The 18,211-nt window shown below is 37.3% G+C and overlaps 1 protein-coding gene across 2 annotated transcripts; it reads right to left on the reverse strand.

The window, feature by feature from the left end:
• Positions 1–4,207: 4,207 nt before the first annotated feature.
• snx27b (sorting nexin 27b) lies at positions 4,208–16,286 on the reverse strand. Of its 2 annotated transcripts, none has more exons than XM_026285086.1 (13): positions 15,698–16,286; positions 10,196–10,427; positions 9,906–10,098; positions 9,733–9,797; positions 7,624–7,728; positions 7,459–7,537; positions 6,549–6,712; positions 6,366–6,455; positions 6,101–6,250; positions 5,877–6,005; positions 5,377–5,436; positions 5,238–5,300; positions 4,208–5,159 (listed from the first exon to the last, which is right to left on the reverse strand). In XM_026285086.1, the coding sequence occupies exons 1-13, from the start codon at positions 16,021–16,023 to the stop codon at positions 5,115–5,117; spliced, it is 1,701 nt and encodes a 566-aa protein (XP_026140871.1). In that variant the 5' UTR covers positions 16,024–16,286; the 3' UTR covers positions 4,208–5,114. The 2 variants fall into 2 exon arrangements, with proteins under 2 accessions (XP_026140871.1, XP_026140870.1); XM_026285085.1 differs by having other exon boundaries at positions 5,252–5,300; positions 15,698–16,283.
• Between the last annotated feature and the right edge of the window lie 1,925 nt (positions 16,287–18,211).

Consider the following 18,211-nt stretch of genomic DNA (forward strand, 5'->3'; position numbering starts at 1 on the left):
AGCATTTCGCAATAAACCGCAATGTGATCCTAAAAGCACGATCGGTTGTTTGAAATATGAAATAGCCTAGTTATTTTTGTAATGAATTAATTGAAACTTATTTATGCAGGACTGCCAACTCTCAAACATTCAGAGTGAGACTCATTTTTAGTGATTGGGCTATTTTGCGCACTTTCTAGGCTAAATATAAGCCGTTCATATTTTGAATAAAAGTTTTGTTTTTCATTTATCTAAGGGCTATTTCTGGAGATTCCTCTCATAAATGCAGAATTCCCTTTCGAATTTAAGAAATATATTTCTCAAAACATATGTTCAAGCAATGCAGACTTACAGATAAATAGAATAATATTGGAATTTTAAAGTCAAAATCTGTTTTAAATGCGATTACAATTATTAGCTAATGACTAACTGTTAAATCTTGCAGGTCTTTCACTGTAGATTGCTATTCTTGTTGTGTGTAATAAAATGTAATAATTTTGTAGCATTGCAACAGTTGCATGGTTTTATGATAAAAACAGCATGACATAATGTTCAGATGTCAGACAAAACTCTGCTGACAGGTGTTTTATATATATATATATATATATATATATATATATATATATATATATATATATATATATATATATATATAAATATATTATATATATATATATATATATATATATATATATATATATATATATATATATATAAATATATTATATATATATATATATATATATATATATATATATATATATATATATATATATATATATATATATAATTATTTTTGTATAAAAAATTGTGAAGTTGAATAAATACATGTAATATGATTTTGAAATGAATACAATTTTTAACAAAATGATTAAAATAAGTAAATGAGATACAGCTAGTTCAAACAAGTAACTATTTAAAAAAATTATATAGCCTACACATTCAGGTAATAAATAAATAAACATTAGGGGTGCTCCGATCACGATCGGCCGATCGTTAATGCGCATTTCGTCAGTAAAGCCGGTTCTCTAATCAGCTGGTTAATTGCATCAGGTGTGTGATTTCACATAGAGCAGCTGTTACTACACGGAGCCGTTGTTAATAGAGAAGATGCACCAAAAAACGCTGAAAATGAAGTGGATTTGCGCATCTAATCTATTAACAACGGCTCTGTGTAGTAACAGCTGCTCTATGTGAAATCACGCACCTGATTGAATTAACCGTTGATTAGAAAACCGGCTTTACTGACGAGATGCGCATAACGATCGGCCGATCGTGATCGGAGCACCCCTAATAAACATGTGCAGGAACTAAAACACACAATAATGAATTCTTACAGGGGGGAAAAAAATAATTATTCCATAGTATTAATTGGGTCTTTATAAATGAGTCTATATATCTGCCTTTTGATTGGTATCCATTGTTGAAGAACAATCATATTTAGGGGTTCATGTTATCTAAATGATTAAAAACCCCTGTTCTGGAGGTGTTTATCCTGACTGACTTCTTCAGTCTGATTTAATGAGCAACCCTAACCAGACATTTACAAAGGTGTACATGACAGACTTGGTTACTACTTAATAGACCGGTATAGGTTTGGGTGACAGGTTGAACTTCCTCAGCTGGCAAAGTCAGAACGACCCGTACTAGTCCTGACGCTCATGCTGCTGCTGAAGTGACACAAGCCGGCTTGCGTTTCAGGCCCCATTTGTTCTTTAATTGTTAAGTGCCTGATAAAATCACCAGGGTGAAGGTCATTGACATGACCCACAGAGAGCAACACTACTGTTACTAATCCCATTCACAATTTATACGGCCACTAAATTATTTACGCATTGGCACCCCGTGCCCACATCTTTCTGATGTACTTGGATTATTCCCCTCCACCTCTGAAAACATCTGTCACTGGTTCAGACAGGCCTTATCTCACTGAGAGGCCACCAAAAGGGTAAAACAAAGGAACACAGACATAGCCATTGAGTCAATAAATCAATTTATTTAAAAAGAATATGTTACATTTAATTATAATGCTGTGACACAACATTTTTCTTTTACATTGTCATGTCAACTTAAAATTTCCATTTCAAAACCTCCTCTAAGTATTCTGTTTGTCTTGCTTTTTTTTTCTATGCGGTTATGTGACATTGCTTATTTCTGGTTTAAACTACACCTCGGAGTCACTTGGTAAATGTACTTGTGCCTTATTTTTGAAAAGGTTACTCAAAAACGCTGAAAATACTGTACACAGAGATATTAGTTTCATATTCAAATAAATTAAAGTATCAGTCAATAGAGAAAGAACACCAGAGCAAATGAACGGATAGAATAGAGGAGTTAAGAATGAGAGGGGGAGAGATGAAACAAAGTTAAAGGTCTCATCTTTAAGTCTATGCCAGGCCATCTGACAAGGAAGAAGAGAGATTTGAACCGTATATGCTTATGCAGAGGCTTTGCATGAATCTGTGGAATCCTATGAGAACAAGCATAACTGTTATATAAGACAGCTGTGGTAATCCAACACAATCACAATCACAAGTTAAATAAAGGTTATGTGGGGCCAACTTTTGGTTTAAAAGCAAAAATATGAAACTTATATATGAAATAACAAATAACAAATTATGGGAAATTTCTGTTATTTTCAGTCCAGAAAATTCTGGACTGGAAATAACAGAATATGGGAAATTTCTGTTATTTTCAGTCCAGGACTGAAAATAACAGAAATTTCCCATATTCTGACAATATACTGTTTGTGTCTGTGCTATTAAGTTATCTCACTGTAACCCAATTTTTTTTTTTACATTAGATTTCGTGGTAATCGTCTTTATGGCAAAAGTGCTGTCAGTTGAGCTCTTGTATTAAAAGCAAAACATTCCTTTAAATTCAATGAATTTGAAAAATGAAACATAACAGAAACTGCATCTCGGGCTTTCATTTTAAAAAGTGCAAAACATGTCATGACTGGTCCAGAGTGACAGGTTCGTATGCGCCTGCGCAACAACAAAAAACGCATACTCGCACTCACACGTGGTTTGATGGAGACGGCTTCCTGTGCGGTCAGAGCCACCTACTGCCGGATGAAGACATGACATCCTAAAACTCATAAACCAAGCAGCCCAATATGCACACATAACTAACACTGCTGACTTTCCAAGTCAGTGCTTCACATGTATAACACTGTTAATACAACTCAAGTCATATATGAGCAGAGCGAACACCCACACAGCACTGGTACAAATGATCAGTGGGCAGGTGTTCTGCAGCCATGGCCAGACCCACACAGAATCTCTGCTGATTCATCATATTCCCCGTCCCTTGAGTGCTCAATTTAAACATTCTATTTGATCATTAGCTACTAATAAAGTTACTCTCAGCGGTGTTTGGGTCTTTGACATGCAAGAGTGCCTATTAAAAAGATTTATATTTTTAGATTCATATATTCATATGGTTGTTCTCAAGCAGGGGTCTGGGGCCCACTAACATGGCCTCAAAATGACTTAAAATAATTCCAGTTATAGTTCTATTAAAATAACCTAACTTAATTAAAATGCTTACTTTAAAACAAAAAGAATAAGATGTGCATTTCCTTATATTATATATTGACACACCTAGTTAATAAAACAAGCAGCTTTATAATAGCAGCCTCGTGCATGTAGTCGACCTGGAAAGAAAAAAGGCATTTTTAGTGCCAGGGATCAATATGTTTAAAAATGTCAAATTATGAATGTTTATGTTAAAGCAACATAAAAATACTAGTAATACTAGTAAAACTAATACTAGGAGCCTTTAAATAGTGTTGAATACAGCAAAAATGTTGATAACCTCTGAATTCTTTTTTTTTAATCATATATATATATATATATATATATATATATATATATATATATATATATATTCAGAATATATCTTTCAAGATGAAAAGTTTTGTTTTTACAAATATTATGAGGTAGTATGGAATGAATGATTTGGAACCCTAATCCCCAAAAATATTTTAGCATAGAAATTAAAAACAATTCATAAGGTCGGATGCCCTCAATAGTGCAGTGCTCCGACATAGCGCCACAGCACTTCACCCCGAGTTCGAGTCCCAGCTCGTGGACCTTTTTTCGATCCCTCTGTCCCACTTCACTGCCTGTCTAGCTACTGTCCTATCAAAATAAAGGCATTAAACATATAAAAAAAAGTGGTGTATTTGATATCTGTATATATGAATGTGATTTTTTTTTAAATGTATTTTGAATAAATAATTTATTTTTTAAAAGAGCATCACATCAATAACCAATTTAACCAACAGAAAATTCCAATAAAATCAGTACAGAAGTTCCATCTGGGCCTGGCGATGGCTAACGCAATCAAATACTGCTTTGGAGAATAAAAGACAGATGAGAGCACAAAAAATGAAAATTAAACTAAAAACCTCAGTTCAGCTAAAGGGCTGAAAATCTGTACAAACTTACTACCAACACAGTGGCAATAGTGAGGTAAGAGACAAATTAATGTGGAAAAGCATGGAAAGAATTGATCGGCCTCTCTTGCCCTTGTTTCTAGGCTCGTTTTCTCTTTCCCTCTCTCACTCTGATTGTCCAAGTGAAATATGTAGTAATGGTTTCTGCTTTTCTTTTTTAATAGATACATTCTGAGAGAGCATCTCTGCCATCACAGGTGCATGTGTTAGTGTCAGGATGATGCATTAGCCAGACCGCCGACGTTTCCATGTCTTTAAATTGACGCACTCTGCAGGCTTTCAGTTGTCTGCGTCTCACCAGTCACATGACATGTATTAGTCACAATGCTGATGCCATGTCAACGTCCAGGGTGTGTTCATCAGACATCACTTCACCACGTCTGTCTCCTGGAGCATTGTAGCCTTTCGTTTTCACCTCTCCCGTCCCGAGCTGGCAGCCAGTACGTCCAACAAAAATCTGTCCAGTCCAGTAAAATGATGGTGTAAGTCTCTAAAAAGTCATGTAGTTCCATATTTTGATCGTCGTACTGTGGTCGTGTTATCTTCTTAATTCAGTAGGCGTGTATCAGTAGTGGATAAGCATATGGGACTGGTCTGAAATGTTTTCTGAGTCTCTGTATGCAACTTTTAGTGTAAGTGTATTTGAGAATTCAAGAGGAGATGATCTCTTCATTCATGTGCCTCCATCCCTTCTGTGTCTCAACAGTTGGAAGATATTCTGTGAAAGAGAGATGTTCTTTTAGAGCACAGCCACAAGTACATCCACTGTACAAGATAGAGGCAGGCAGAGCCTTACCTTACCGCACATACCATCTTTACTGCAGTTCTTATTGTCCTTGTCTGTGGCCTCCTCTTCAACCTGAAAAAAAAAAAACATATCAAATAATAAGAGCAGTAAGAGTAAGCAGACTCTCATGCAAAACTGAAGTACCCACCTCCTTTCCCCATTTTAGCTCACAGAAGACTCTCTCGAAGCACTCGTGCATGTAGTTGAACTGGAAAGAAAAAAGGCATTTTTAGAGCCAGTGCTCAATATAATTGAAAATGTCCAATTATGGATGTTTAAAATGGCAAGACTTAAATTATATATATGTGACACTGGACACAAAACCTGTCATAAGGGTACTTTTTTATTATTATTGAGATTTATATGTCATCTGAAAGCTGTATAAATAAGCTTTTCATTGATGTATGTTATGATAGGATAATATTTGGTTGAGATACATCTCTTTGAAAATCTGGAATCTGAGGGTGCAAAAAAATCTAAATATTAATAAAATTGCCTTTAAATTTGTCCAAATGACATTCTTAGCAATGCATATTATTGCCACTCATTACTGGTTTTATGGTCCAGGGTCACATGTGCCAATGATAAACTTTCATAGCAACAGTTTCTTGTGCTTGATGCAAGATCACATGTATCTACGGGACTCACATATGGAGTAAAGATTTTGACCCAGCGAGGTTTCTTCTCCCCTCGCGCATACTCGAAACAGAAAGCCATTCCCTCTTCATCCGTGTCCCATCTCTGCATCTCGGACCATTCAAAAGCTATCACCTGATTCTGTAATGACAGATCATTTAGAAATCTTCTGAAGCCTTCTCTAATTCATAAAATTAATAAGCAACTTTTTACACCGTCAGATCAAACACAATCACCTCTAGAGTGCCATCCTCTGTGCACGCATGGAGTTTAAAGTGGTGGATGCTTATCGCAGTGACCACGTGACCTTTCCTGCGTGAGTCACAGGAGCAGTGCGGGAAAGTGATCTCATTGTAGCCCTCACAAGTCCTCAGAATACCTAAATACTGGAGAGGAAGCAGGATTATTTAATTAAATTACTTTTTTTTTTGTTTTGTTTTTTTTACCCTCAGAGCTCCACTACTTGCTATAACTGTTATACTGCATTGTTTGTTTTCTGACCATGGTCATTTTCCTCTGTTCAGTGAGCTTTTGGAGCTGGTAGGATTTCTCTCCCACTTTGATGAATCCCCTTTTCACATCATCCAGAGCCTGAGAGAAGACGCAAGTAAACATACAGCAGTTACAGATTAAAAGCACCCGGCCACAAGCTCACATTTACTTGAAAACACACACAGTGCAGACCTGATGAAAGCAATAGCTGATGGCCAGCTCATTATCACTGAGCAGAATCTCTTCTTCTGTGGTGAAAAGCCACTTGCGAAGCGTGAGGCAGGTGCCTGGGATGGCAGACGTATAGTTCTGCACATACAGCTTATGAGGAAACTCATTAGGGGCCAGCTTGCGAGCTAAGAGATCGAGAGAGACAGAGATATACAGGTCGATAAGCAGCAAGAAATAGGAAAAGTGTAGAAGATGAAGAGTCAGAGTATTTATAGAAAGACTTATTATGTACTTTATCATCATTATATATATCACTTTATATCATGAATATATATATATTAAGATTAAATATAAAATGTATATGGTAAGGAAAATTTATACTTTCTCAGCAAGGAGGTGCACTACATTAACCAAATATCACATTAAAAACATTTACATGCTTTCAAAAGCATTATAGTTTTGATTCAAAGGACCCTGAAAATAATTATTACAGTTTCCACAACAAATATTAAACAGAACATCTTTTTTCAACATGGATAAAAAGTAAACAATGTTTCTTGAGCACAAAATCAGCATATTAGAATTATTTCTGAAGAATCAGGTGACAATGAAGGCATTGCCATAAGATTAAATAAAAGCAAGCAAAGAAATAAAACAAATATAATGTGTGTGTGTACATGTACACTTAAACATTTTTGAACAATAAGATTTTAAATGTTTTTTTTATTTTTATTATTATCTTCTGCTCACCAAGCCTGCATTTATTTGATCCAAAGTACAGCAAAAACAAATATTGTGAGATATTTCAAATTGCTTTCTATTTGAATACACAAATAACCACTCATTACAACAGAGTAGGTACCTGAACCGGTGCAGGACTCTTAACACAGGCATAAAAATACTGTTATACCAGAAAAAGAGAAACTCTTACCAAAGGAGTGGTTAATGACTTCAAACAGGGCAAAATAACTTGCAGTAATGCTGTCCATCCCTATTTTTGTTACCACAGCCTGAAAAAGACAGGAGGAAGAATGCAATGGACGGCTTTGGCATATGCTGTGTTTGATATAAAATGTTGCATGATTAAATGCAGTACCTGGTAGACCTGGTCTGTTGTGCAATTCTTTCGCACTCGGACAGTTACTGTAGTTTTGTCTGGCATGGCTATCCTTAGCTCCACATCAGAAACACCATTATAATTCTAGGAGGAATGAGAGAGAGACCTAAAAATACAGTCCAAACAGACAGAGTAGCTCTTCAGGCTGCTTGAGAAGCACCCTGACAGGCACAGACTCACACTCACAGCCAAGGAATGGGTCACACAAATGGGTACACAAATAGCATCATTACTGCCTCATTTTCAAAAACGGTTTCTTTACACTGATTAAACACAATTTCATAGAATCAATCTGTTTTGAAAAGAAAGAAAACAAATATTACAACTTTATTCAAGGATTCGTCTCCTCCGCATCACCCTATAGCGCCATTTTGGAGAGGATCACATACGTCAAAAACATATGCTGTTCTGTGTCGGCAGCACCGTACTCAGATACGCCGTTTACATTGTTTATGCTTTGATCTGAAAGTAAACAACTTATTCGCGTACATATGTTGTTTATGTAATACTCTCTAAATGGCACTATAGTGTGACGCAGACGAGACGAACTGTTGAATTAAGTCGTTATTTTTGTTTTCTTTGTGCACAAAGAGTATTCTCGTAGCTTCGATAAAATTATGGTTAAACCACAGATGTCACATGGCCTGAGCCTTGATCATGTTAGGATTCTTGCTGTCTATGGGAGGGTTCAGAGAACTCTCGGAATGCAACAAAATATCTTAATTTGTGCTCTGAAGATGAACAAAGGTCTTACGGCTTTGGAACAACATGAGGGTGAGTAATTTATGACAATTTTCATTTTTGTGTGAACTATCCCTTTAAGGGTCACTTAATAATTGACTGACCCTTTGTGTTTCCCATAGCATCATATAATAGTGAATTTTTACACTAATAGAATAAATAGACTGCATTCAAAGTGAACATAAAAACAGCTGAACTAAATAGAGCTGAACAGTCTTTAGTTGAATGGACTGTGATGTATATCATCTTCTCTGTGACAACTCATCGATTTGTTTTTACTACTGTGAGTTAAAGGCACATTTTCAATGCTAATTGACCTATGGCTCTTTTTCATTGATGTTTCTTTGTGACACAGTCACATTCTTTGATAGGGGCCATTGTCCATGAGTCAATCATTTTCTGAATCATGTGAGAATGCAATGCTGCAGTTATCATTCAGATAAAGCAGATGTTTGCAGTTCTTCAGTCTCCTTCTCTGTGTTCAAGTATATTTCCATGTACTTGTATGGCTTTAATGTGTGCTGCTGATTTTATTTAGACTTTAAAATTCATAAAGGTTCATTTGCAAAACTCATGATGTAGAAGGATCATAAATGTTTGTTGGTCACTGTGATTATTTTCTGTAAATATCCCAAAGTCAATGGAAAAATCCTATTAGGTTTTTGATGAGGTAACCAGGGTGATGCTAACTTTTGGGGTGGCCTACAAAAATATTTAATCACTGCAGCACTCTGTTAGTCAACAACAAATAAATGGAATAGAATCAAGCTGGTCATTAAATATTTTTATCATCCTCATATGTTTAAAATTAGGCCTGGCCACTCTGTCCCAGAGGACAAACCCTGCATGCCCAGACCGAGCGGTCATGTGATTACTAACGAACAGCCATAGACATTGCCCATGGTACATTTTTGCTTGCAATGGATCAACCTATGAGTGCAACAAAAATAATAGTAAACCGCCCAGCCATCCTTCATCCTATTTTTTTAAGATCAGGTGACCCTAATGGGAATCACTGGGTATACTGTGGATAAATATCAGTAGGAAAGACAAAATTTGACTGCCATTTTTCTCTAAATAACTGCAAATGTGAAATAGATTAAAAAAAAAAAAGGTCCAATAAAAATAAGTTAATACTAATTGACTTTTAGAAGAAAAAAAAAAGTTCCTGTTTATGTCTACTGGAAATTTTAGGTTTACATTTAAAAGTATATTTTCCCCAGTATCCCCCCCCCCCACATCATTCCAAATACCAGTATTCAAAGTTTTTATTTTTACTATTAAATAACAAAACATTGTAAATCTGATATCTTGACAGCCCTAATATATACACAATCAAAACCTTACCTCATCAGACTCCGACAAAAACTCCTGCACGACGTCGCTCTCTCCAATCACCCGAACAGAACACACTGGTGAGATCAAGAGGCAAAGGCAGACAGTGAATGTTGGAAACATCCGTAAACACTTATTTTCTAGATTTTCATTTCACAGGCCCTTCCTGTGTCGTCTTCTCTTACCTTTCTCCAAGTATTCCTCCAGCCCTCGTCTGCGAGCGTCGAGCTGTTGCTCAGACAGAGAGAAAGGCCATTTCCCTGGCAGCTTGGGAAATGCAAAGTTGGCAAATTCCCTCTTCAGATTCTGATGCAAGATGGCAAACTCCCGATAACGCTTTGAGCACAACTGCCTGCCTGCCATGTACACGTTGTAGACCTGACACAAACACACAACGCAGTCAGAAATAACCATCAGCTGAAAAAGTATCAAACCAAACAGAGGCATAAGTGGCTACAGCAGGTACAACACTCACCACAAACTTCTCTCCATTCTGTTCCACATGTTTGTAGGTGGGCACGGAGATGGGCACAGCCTGCTTGTCACTGTAATCATAGCAGGATTGCGATGAGCCATCGTCCCCGGGATCAAGGCTGTCCGTCTCTGGCTGAGGAACCGACAGGACAGCCAAGACTAACTCTTTCTCTCCTGCTCGGATGAGATCTACCACCTGCTTATGAGTGGCCCCTTCCACATTCACCCCATTTCTGCAGAAGGAAGGAAAGAAGAAAGGATCTGGTTTCAGAATTAAACTTGTACTCACAGCAAAACCAGTGTGACGTTAAACGGTTAAAGCTATAAACCTTGTGTTTCGGGGAACTTTTTGAGGGTTAATGTCAGCTCAGATATCTACTAATCCTGAACCACTACTTAGGCAGAGTTGCTGGAGCTTCTATTTTCTGGACTAATCTTTACAGAGCTCAACTATAAGGATGGCCCACATCCATGTGTGAGCATGTTTCGGCCAGTAGACAGAACAGTTACTTGCCTCTTCATCCCACTGCTGTGGAACTACTGAAAATTTTACATTTATTGATCCTGTACAATTTTTTTTCTTTTTTTTGCATTGCAGATTGAAATATTTTGTTTGCTTGCTTGTGACCAGTGTTGTGGGTAACGCGTTACAAAGTAACGCGTTAGAGTACTCTAATTACTTTTTTCCTGAAATGTGTAACTTAACGCGTTAGTTTCGTGCGTAAGTAATCAGTAACTTAGTTATTTTTTAAAAAAGTAATCCGTTATTTTAAGGAAAGGAAAATCCCGACTGCAGCCTGCTTTTTGTCAGACAGTATGCCTAGGTCTACTGTGCCACCTGCGGATGTATCAGCGGAGCCGAAGCTCTGTGATCGTAAGGTCAATGGCTGTGATGCGTCTGTGCCCTGCGCCTGACCCTGTGTGTGTGTGTTTTTTTTTTTTTTCGAACTCCCGGCAAGATAGCAGAGAGGACAGCGTTTGGTTTATGGAAGTACGCACATTATTTTCAATTTGTCAACGAAAAAGAAAAGAACATAACGGTAAAATGCACAATCTGTGAGTGACACTTTAATAATAATTAGTTCGGCTATTAAGCGATTTGTCATTTGCCTGTGTGGCAGTGAAGGATTTAATTCGGTCGGTTTGTTATGATTTTTGTTTGACAGGCAGCTGTTAATTTCTGTTAGATCGTTGGCTGGCTGGTTGTTCATCATTTCTAAATGGATTTAAATCTGCAATCCTGTTTAAGGTTGTGTTTACAAGTAAGCATACTTGTACTTTGATAACTGCATTATTTAAAGTTAAAGAAAAATCAGGAGTTATCTTGTGGTGCTCATAATATACAGTAGCCTAGGCTACCCGGGCTGGGTAACGTTAGGTGCGAATTTTGATTAATAATATGTTCTGTGATAATAAATAAATAACACGCCATGTGGAATAGCCTATTGCTGACTGTCTTTCCTGTTATTGTTATCCTGCAGTGTTAATTTTGTCGGATTACTGACGTTATTCATTGTCGGGAGTCACGACTTCTAGGTGCATTTAAAGGGGCCGGGGGCTGTGTCTGTCATGTGTGAGCCGCTGCGAACTGCTTTTAATTTTTGGTAACGCATGAGTACTCTAACGCGTTACTTTTATGAATAGGTAACGCTGTATCATAACTGATTACTTTTAAGTGATGGTAACGTTGTAACCTAACTAACTACTTTCCAAAGTAACTATACCCAACACTGCTTGTGACTAGTTAACATGGATGTGTTTTTCCTTTTTCCAAACTTGCAAAAATTACTAGTGATAATCTGGAAAGAATCAGTAAGAAAATGTTGAAAACTACAAACCAAATTTGCATTTATAAGAGAATTATCATTGAGATATTTCCATCAAACATATTAAGCAGCACATGTTATCACAGGATAAAAATAAGAAATATTTTTTGAGCAACAGATCATATAGACTAAGCATACAAGTATGTTTTATACGTTTTATGAAGGATCAAGTGACACTGAAGAGTAATGATGCTGAAAATTCTGATTTGCCATCACAGGAATTAATTTTAAACCAAAATAGTTGTTTTAAAATGTGATAATATTTCACAATATTACACACTTATTTACAGTAACAATTCATATATCAAATATTAAAATGCATAGGCAAAAAAAAAATATTTTTGTAAAAATCAAAACCATGGCCCAAATGATTAATAGAAAAAAAAATTACAAAAAAAAAAAAATTATATTATATATATATATATATATATATATATATATATATATATATATATATATATTAGCTCTACTAAAATTACAGTTTTATTACAGCAGAGAGTTCTCAGGAGATGACTGAACAGCTCTTACTCAAACTATCACGTTGCCTGCCCTGAAAACCTAAATGTGACCTCAAAATGTGTGATGGATGTATGCGTTTTATATGGTTAATACATTTCATTCTGGCTGTTATGTGGGTTTTGGAGATTACTCAGGGCAGAAACAAACGCTGTCTAAATATGCAATCCAATGTGAACTGAAGGGTTTCCAGCAAATACTTTGCAGGAAGATAAGATCACTGGAACAAAGTACTTAAGAGTTACTCAACAGCAAACTGCAGCACACTGACATACTCTCTCCATCAGGTGTTTCTCATGGACACTCAAAGAAAAGCTCAGTCTACTAAATGCTGATTCTTCCTCCTTACTGTACATAAAAAATGAATGTAAAATATCATGCCACTGAATCAGTTGTACGTTTCCCATGAAAACATTTTGATTGTAGCTCCACAACCTACAATGTGTCCTCACACCATTTCCCTCCTTCTGACGCTCCATTAAACACAAGACCGAGCAGAATGACCTGCTTCCAGACAGCCCAAAATGTACTTCCACTCTCTGAAAGCTGAGCCCTCCATTATATATTTGTCATGACATTCTACAGTATATTTATAACATGGGAAAAATGGAGCACAGAGAAACAAGCAACTGAAAGGTGATAAAAAAAAAAATCATAACTTTATCCATGTTTAAGTGCTATAATCGGGTCCCAAATGCATCTACCGATGCTGAAAACGTGAAAAAGTTTTTTTTGGTAAGCCTTTCTCTGCAAGTTTGAGAAAAAATTAGCACGTCAGATCTGTATAATAATATTTAAACCCCTTAATCTGCAGGTTTCCAACCAAGTCACAGCCACTGTGTTTTCGCAAGCAAAAACTGTATATCAGTTCAAATGCCCTGGTGAAAGTTTGAGCAAATCATGCCAACTGTTCTGTCTTCCGACTACACTGATGTGCACAGAACACCATTTAGAGTCCCAGACTCAGAGAACACAAAAGCTGTGGATTTATTGATTTATTTACCATATATTACAATGCTGTAATACAGATCTAATTTAAACATTCAATTTCCTTCCCAGCTGTTTACATTCACAGACATAGCTGTTTTTGTAACTTGTGTGTTTTTAACATAAACGTGTGTTTACTTTAAGCGCAATAAGACATGAAAGGGAACTTAGTTTTCACTTTCTGTGCTTCGGATGTCTGCATTCAGAAATATAATAGAATTTTAAAGTAATATGGTTTAAAATGCATGATTTCAACATGAGCATCTGAGGTATGAACTGTAAAGGCACAGCCCTCCTTCGAAGTGTTGTCAATTCCAAATCACTCGATTTGATTTTGATTCAGTCAGGTATTTTTTATGAAAATTTTGTATGTGTTTATCCACCATAGCATACAAGGACAAATACAAGGACAAGTTTGCCAATATTTTGAGGCTGATATTTGGTTATGTTGCATTCGATTAAATGCAGATGGCAAACTATATACATTACAAAACTATTCATTAAAAATATAACAAGACCCAAACTGTCCAGTTGCATAAATTAGATCAGCAGAACACAGGGGACCCCATGTTTTCATGCAACCACTGAAAATAAGCATAGTGTAATGGTTTACTCTTTACACTTAAAAAAAAAAAATCAATATGAGGATTGGTCAAATGAAGAAAGCAATTAATGTGAAAACTGATCTTTTAAACTGCCCTTTCAGTCGTCTCTAAGGGAGCTTTGCAAAACGTTGCATTTGATTTCAAATGTGCATAGAGAATGTTTTTAGGAGCATCAACAAACAAGGCTTGGTGTTTATAAGACAGATGAGTCCTGCTTTGCCCTCCTCTCTGTCCTGAGTTTACACTGACTGATGCTGATGCTGAGCTTCAGCGCCACGGAAACCACTTGACACCATGGCAACCAACGCCAGCATCAATTAGGAAGCCTGTGAAAATTAAAATGCAACTGGGACTGCTCCAATGAAGAACTGAGACACAATAAACTCAACAAGCAATAAATCGCATACCCAATAAAACAAGAGACGTTCCCTTCTAACAGATATCCCCTTATGAAGTCCACAGACAACAAGTCTGTGTTTACATAATCGTGCTACAAATCTTTTAGATCATTCAGAAGGTGTGTGCTATTGTCCAGGGCAGTTCATTTTGATTTCGACCCAGTATTGCTCAGAACAGTGCACAGGCAGCTACAGCAAGATGAGAAGGAATGAGAGAGCTTGTCTGTTCATGGTGCTGTATGTGACCTGAATTAGCAATGAAGACAAACGCGTCCAAACACAAACCTCCTTTATCTAGTGGAAATGAAGCAGCCATTCAAGCAGAGACATACATCGATGCATATGACAGGCAGTGACACTGTGTGCAAAGATGCGTTAAAGGGATAGTTAAGCCTGAAATGAAAAAGCGTGTCATCATTTACTCGCCCTCATGTTGTTCCAAATGTATATGACTTACTTCTAAAGAACGTAATAAAAGATGTTAGACTAACCGTCTATATTCACTTCTGCTTTCTTTTTCATTCAAGGAAAGTGAACTAATTGAGGATGTCATCCTGGCTAGGCTGCCCGTGGTCCACAAAATAAAATAAATGTTTGGAAAAATTTGAGGGTTGGTAGATTACATAATTTTTTATTGAGTAACTATTTCTTTTAAGATCAAGGAGGCTGAAAATGTTGGAAAACAAAGACAGTTCTGTCATTGATTTGATCAAGACAGCTTTTAAAACAAGGAGATTTATCCTAAAACCTAAAGGATATGGGGTGATTGTAATACTAGACGTCTGAATGAGAAGCCTGCATGTGCTCAGAATTTCAAATCCTGCTGAGAACATGACAAACGGACAAATGTGTCTTATTGGGAAAGCTCTATTACATCAGTGTGGCATTTAAATGACGTACATTTTTATTAATATCCCGTATTTTTCATGCCTGAACGGACGGTTTGCAGTGGTGCAGTGATGAGGCTGGCTAAGTTTTAGCTTCTCACTTCAATATACATCAACCCACTTATTAGCCACGTTAGCAGTTGCACTGGATAACGACATCATTTCTCTCTTCACAAGTCTTCGAATGGCTTTAAAGCACACGGTTGACGGTGACGGTGCGCAGCGCTGCTAAGCGCGTATTGGTATAGTCCATAGATCATTTAACTGTTACATATTAAACTTACACTTCAAGAATACGGTCGCCCTTTGAGATTCCGGCTCGGTCTGCCGCGCCGCCCGGTAACACGGCGCTGACGTGCTGCAGCGGGGCGTAAAGTTCGCCGTTGATGCTCCTCAGCTGCCCTCCTTCGCTTACTTGCCCGCGGACATTGAAGCCATAGCCCGAGTCCGACTTGACGATGCGGACCCACCGAGGCCCGGAGGTGACCGTGGTCGCGACCAGGCCCCCGGCGCACGTTCCCGAGCACATGCCAGAGCCGTTGCGAACCGCCGAGGGAAGCATGGAAGGACCAGAGGAGCGACTGCCGTCTCCTTCGACAACATCTGCCATTTTTATTTGAAGAAATCCTGCCTCCACAGCAGCGGGCTCCGGCGCCGAAGTGCTACATGAGCTTATTGGCTGTCGGAGTGCGTCAGACTCCAGACGGGAAAAACTGACGACAAAACGCCCCCATCACGAGACACTGCTGCGTTTGCGTGCGTGCCTTGAAAGATGTAACAACAAAGCAGTGAACCATGGGAAATGTAGTGCAGAACACTGACGGAACTAACAGCCTGTTTAAAAACAGGTCTGTATGCATGGTTACTCGTTTTATAAAATAAAAGAATCAGTTATCTTTGGACAGGAACGACCGGGTTATTTTATTTATTATTTTTTTATTCATGTTTAACAAACTGGTGCAGATTGCAGAAAGATGTTTCAAATATCCATTCAATATTCCTTCTGTTTATTTTTACTTTGTCTTCTGAAAAAAGTAATACAATCTAAACCTAATTTTAGATTATATTATATTTTGAAACAATGTGTATACTATAAAAAAACACATGAGATAAAGTTAATTATTTAACATACTCAAGTGTACTTTTCAAAAATCCATTGTGTGGGCCCCCACAAGATGGAGACATTCATATGAAAATATTTTTTCCATTAGTTGTTACTCACTCACAAAATTGTATTTTCAAATCTTGAAGTGATTTTAACTGTGTGTAAATGTACATTTAGAAAACATGCTGGCATGTAGTATTCCCTTCACATTATTATATATATATATATATATATATTTAACTTGGTCTTAAAAGGGCATTAAATCAGAAATCAGAATCAGAAATCAGAAAGAGCTTTATTGCCAAGTATGCTTGCGCATACAATAGACTAGGGGTTTGCGATAAATATCATCCTATAATTAATGTGCATCTCGTCAGACGCTTAAAGGGGGGGGGGGTTGAAATGCTCGTTTTCACTCAATATCCTGTTAATCTTGAGTACCTATAGAGTAGTACTGCATCCTTCATAACTCCAGAAAGTCTTTATTTTTATTATATTTATAAGAGAAAGATAGTCCGTTTTTTCCCGGAAAAACACGAGCGGCTGGAGGCGTGACGTGTGGGCAGAGCTAAAGAATCACAAGCGCGAGTAGGATTTTGCGTTGAGAGCTTGGAAGCTGTGACATTACCTTGAGGGAAAAACCATCATCCAAAACAAACCATGGCTAACAGTCAGATTCAGCGTATATTTATGATCCAGAATCAGATCCAGAGGCTGAAATTGAACAAGAGCAGCAGCAGCAACGACTACAGCAGGACGTCTCTAGTGAAGTGAAGTGACATTCAGCCAAGTATGGTGACCCATACTCAGAATTTGTGCTAGTATGTATTGAAACTGTATATATTTGCTTAGCGGTTTTGTAAAATGACTAAGTTCCACTTTATGTCGTCTTTTTTTTTTTTAAGGTGTACATGTGGAAAGTGCAGTTTGATGCCAACATCACATGTTGTTTACTTGATGTGCTTAAGTGCCGATAGCTAAGTTAACAACACAGATATATTTGAAGCAGTTTTACTCATCGCCTGCGGTTCCAACTCACGATTGTGACCCTTTTTCGTTGGGATTGCATTATCCTTAAGAAATAAACGATATGCAAATCCGGCGTCAAACTGGGCCTTGTTTGTAAAACAAGCATCTTCGAAATGCAGGGAACAAACACAAACACTTGCACAACTCCGTTGATGCTCTATAAAAATAAACTCCATCCACTGGTCCCTTAATGCTGTTTTTTTTTTTTTTTTTTTTTTGGTAATCTGTGCAGGGTTGTCTTGCCCTGGCAACCAAAAACACACTTCTTTTGTGACTTTTCGGGATGCTCTCGCTCTGATCAGTGAATGTGCTCTCAGTGCTGCCCCCTATATGGGAGCGCGCACTCTTCCAGCAGACGTGTGCTCAGGACCCATATAAGGAAATTCCGCTCCATCTAACGTCACACAGAGCCATACTCGAAAAAAACTTTCCGAAACTTGTGACAAACCAGAAGGAGTATTTTTGGAACAGAAATACTCCTTCAAACGTACAACTTAATTTTTGAAACTTTGTCCATGTTTAGCATGGGAATCCAAGTCTTTAACAGTGTAAAAAACTCAGTATTCATGAAATAGCATTTCACCCCCCCTTTAAAGCCGGTTATCTAATCAGCAGTAAAATCCATCAGGTGCGTGATTTCACATAGAGCAGCTGTTACCAGAGG

This window comes from Carassius auratus, chromosome 16, assembly GCF_003368295.1.
Source record: "Carassius auratus strain Wakin chromosome 16, ASM336829v1, whole genome shotgun sequence".
Taxonomy (NCBI): Eukaryota; Metazoa; Chordata; class Actinopteri; order Cypriniformes; family Cyprinidae; genus Carassius; species Carassius auratus.

Bases quoted from the DNA above. Each gene is read 5' to 3' on its own strand.
- snx27b (XM_026285085.1), bottom strand. From the start codon at position 16,023: ATGGCAGATGTTGTCGAAGGAGACGGCAGTCGCTCCTCTGGTCCTTCC. The intron at 6,006-6,100 runs GTGATTGTGTTT...CTGTCATTACAG, and splicing joins CAGAGGATGGCACTCTAGAG to AATCAGGTGATAGCTTTTGA. The intron at 5,301-5,376 runs GTGGGTACTTCA...TTTTTTTTTCAG, and splicing joins AGCTAAAATGGGGAAAGGAG to GTTGAAGAGGAGGCCACAGA.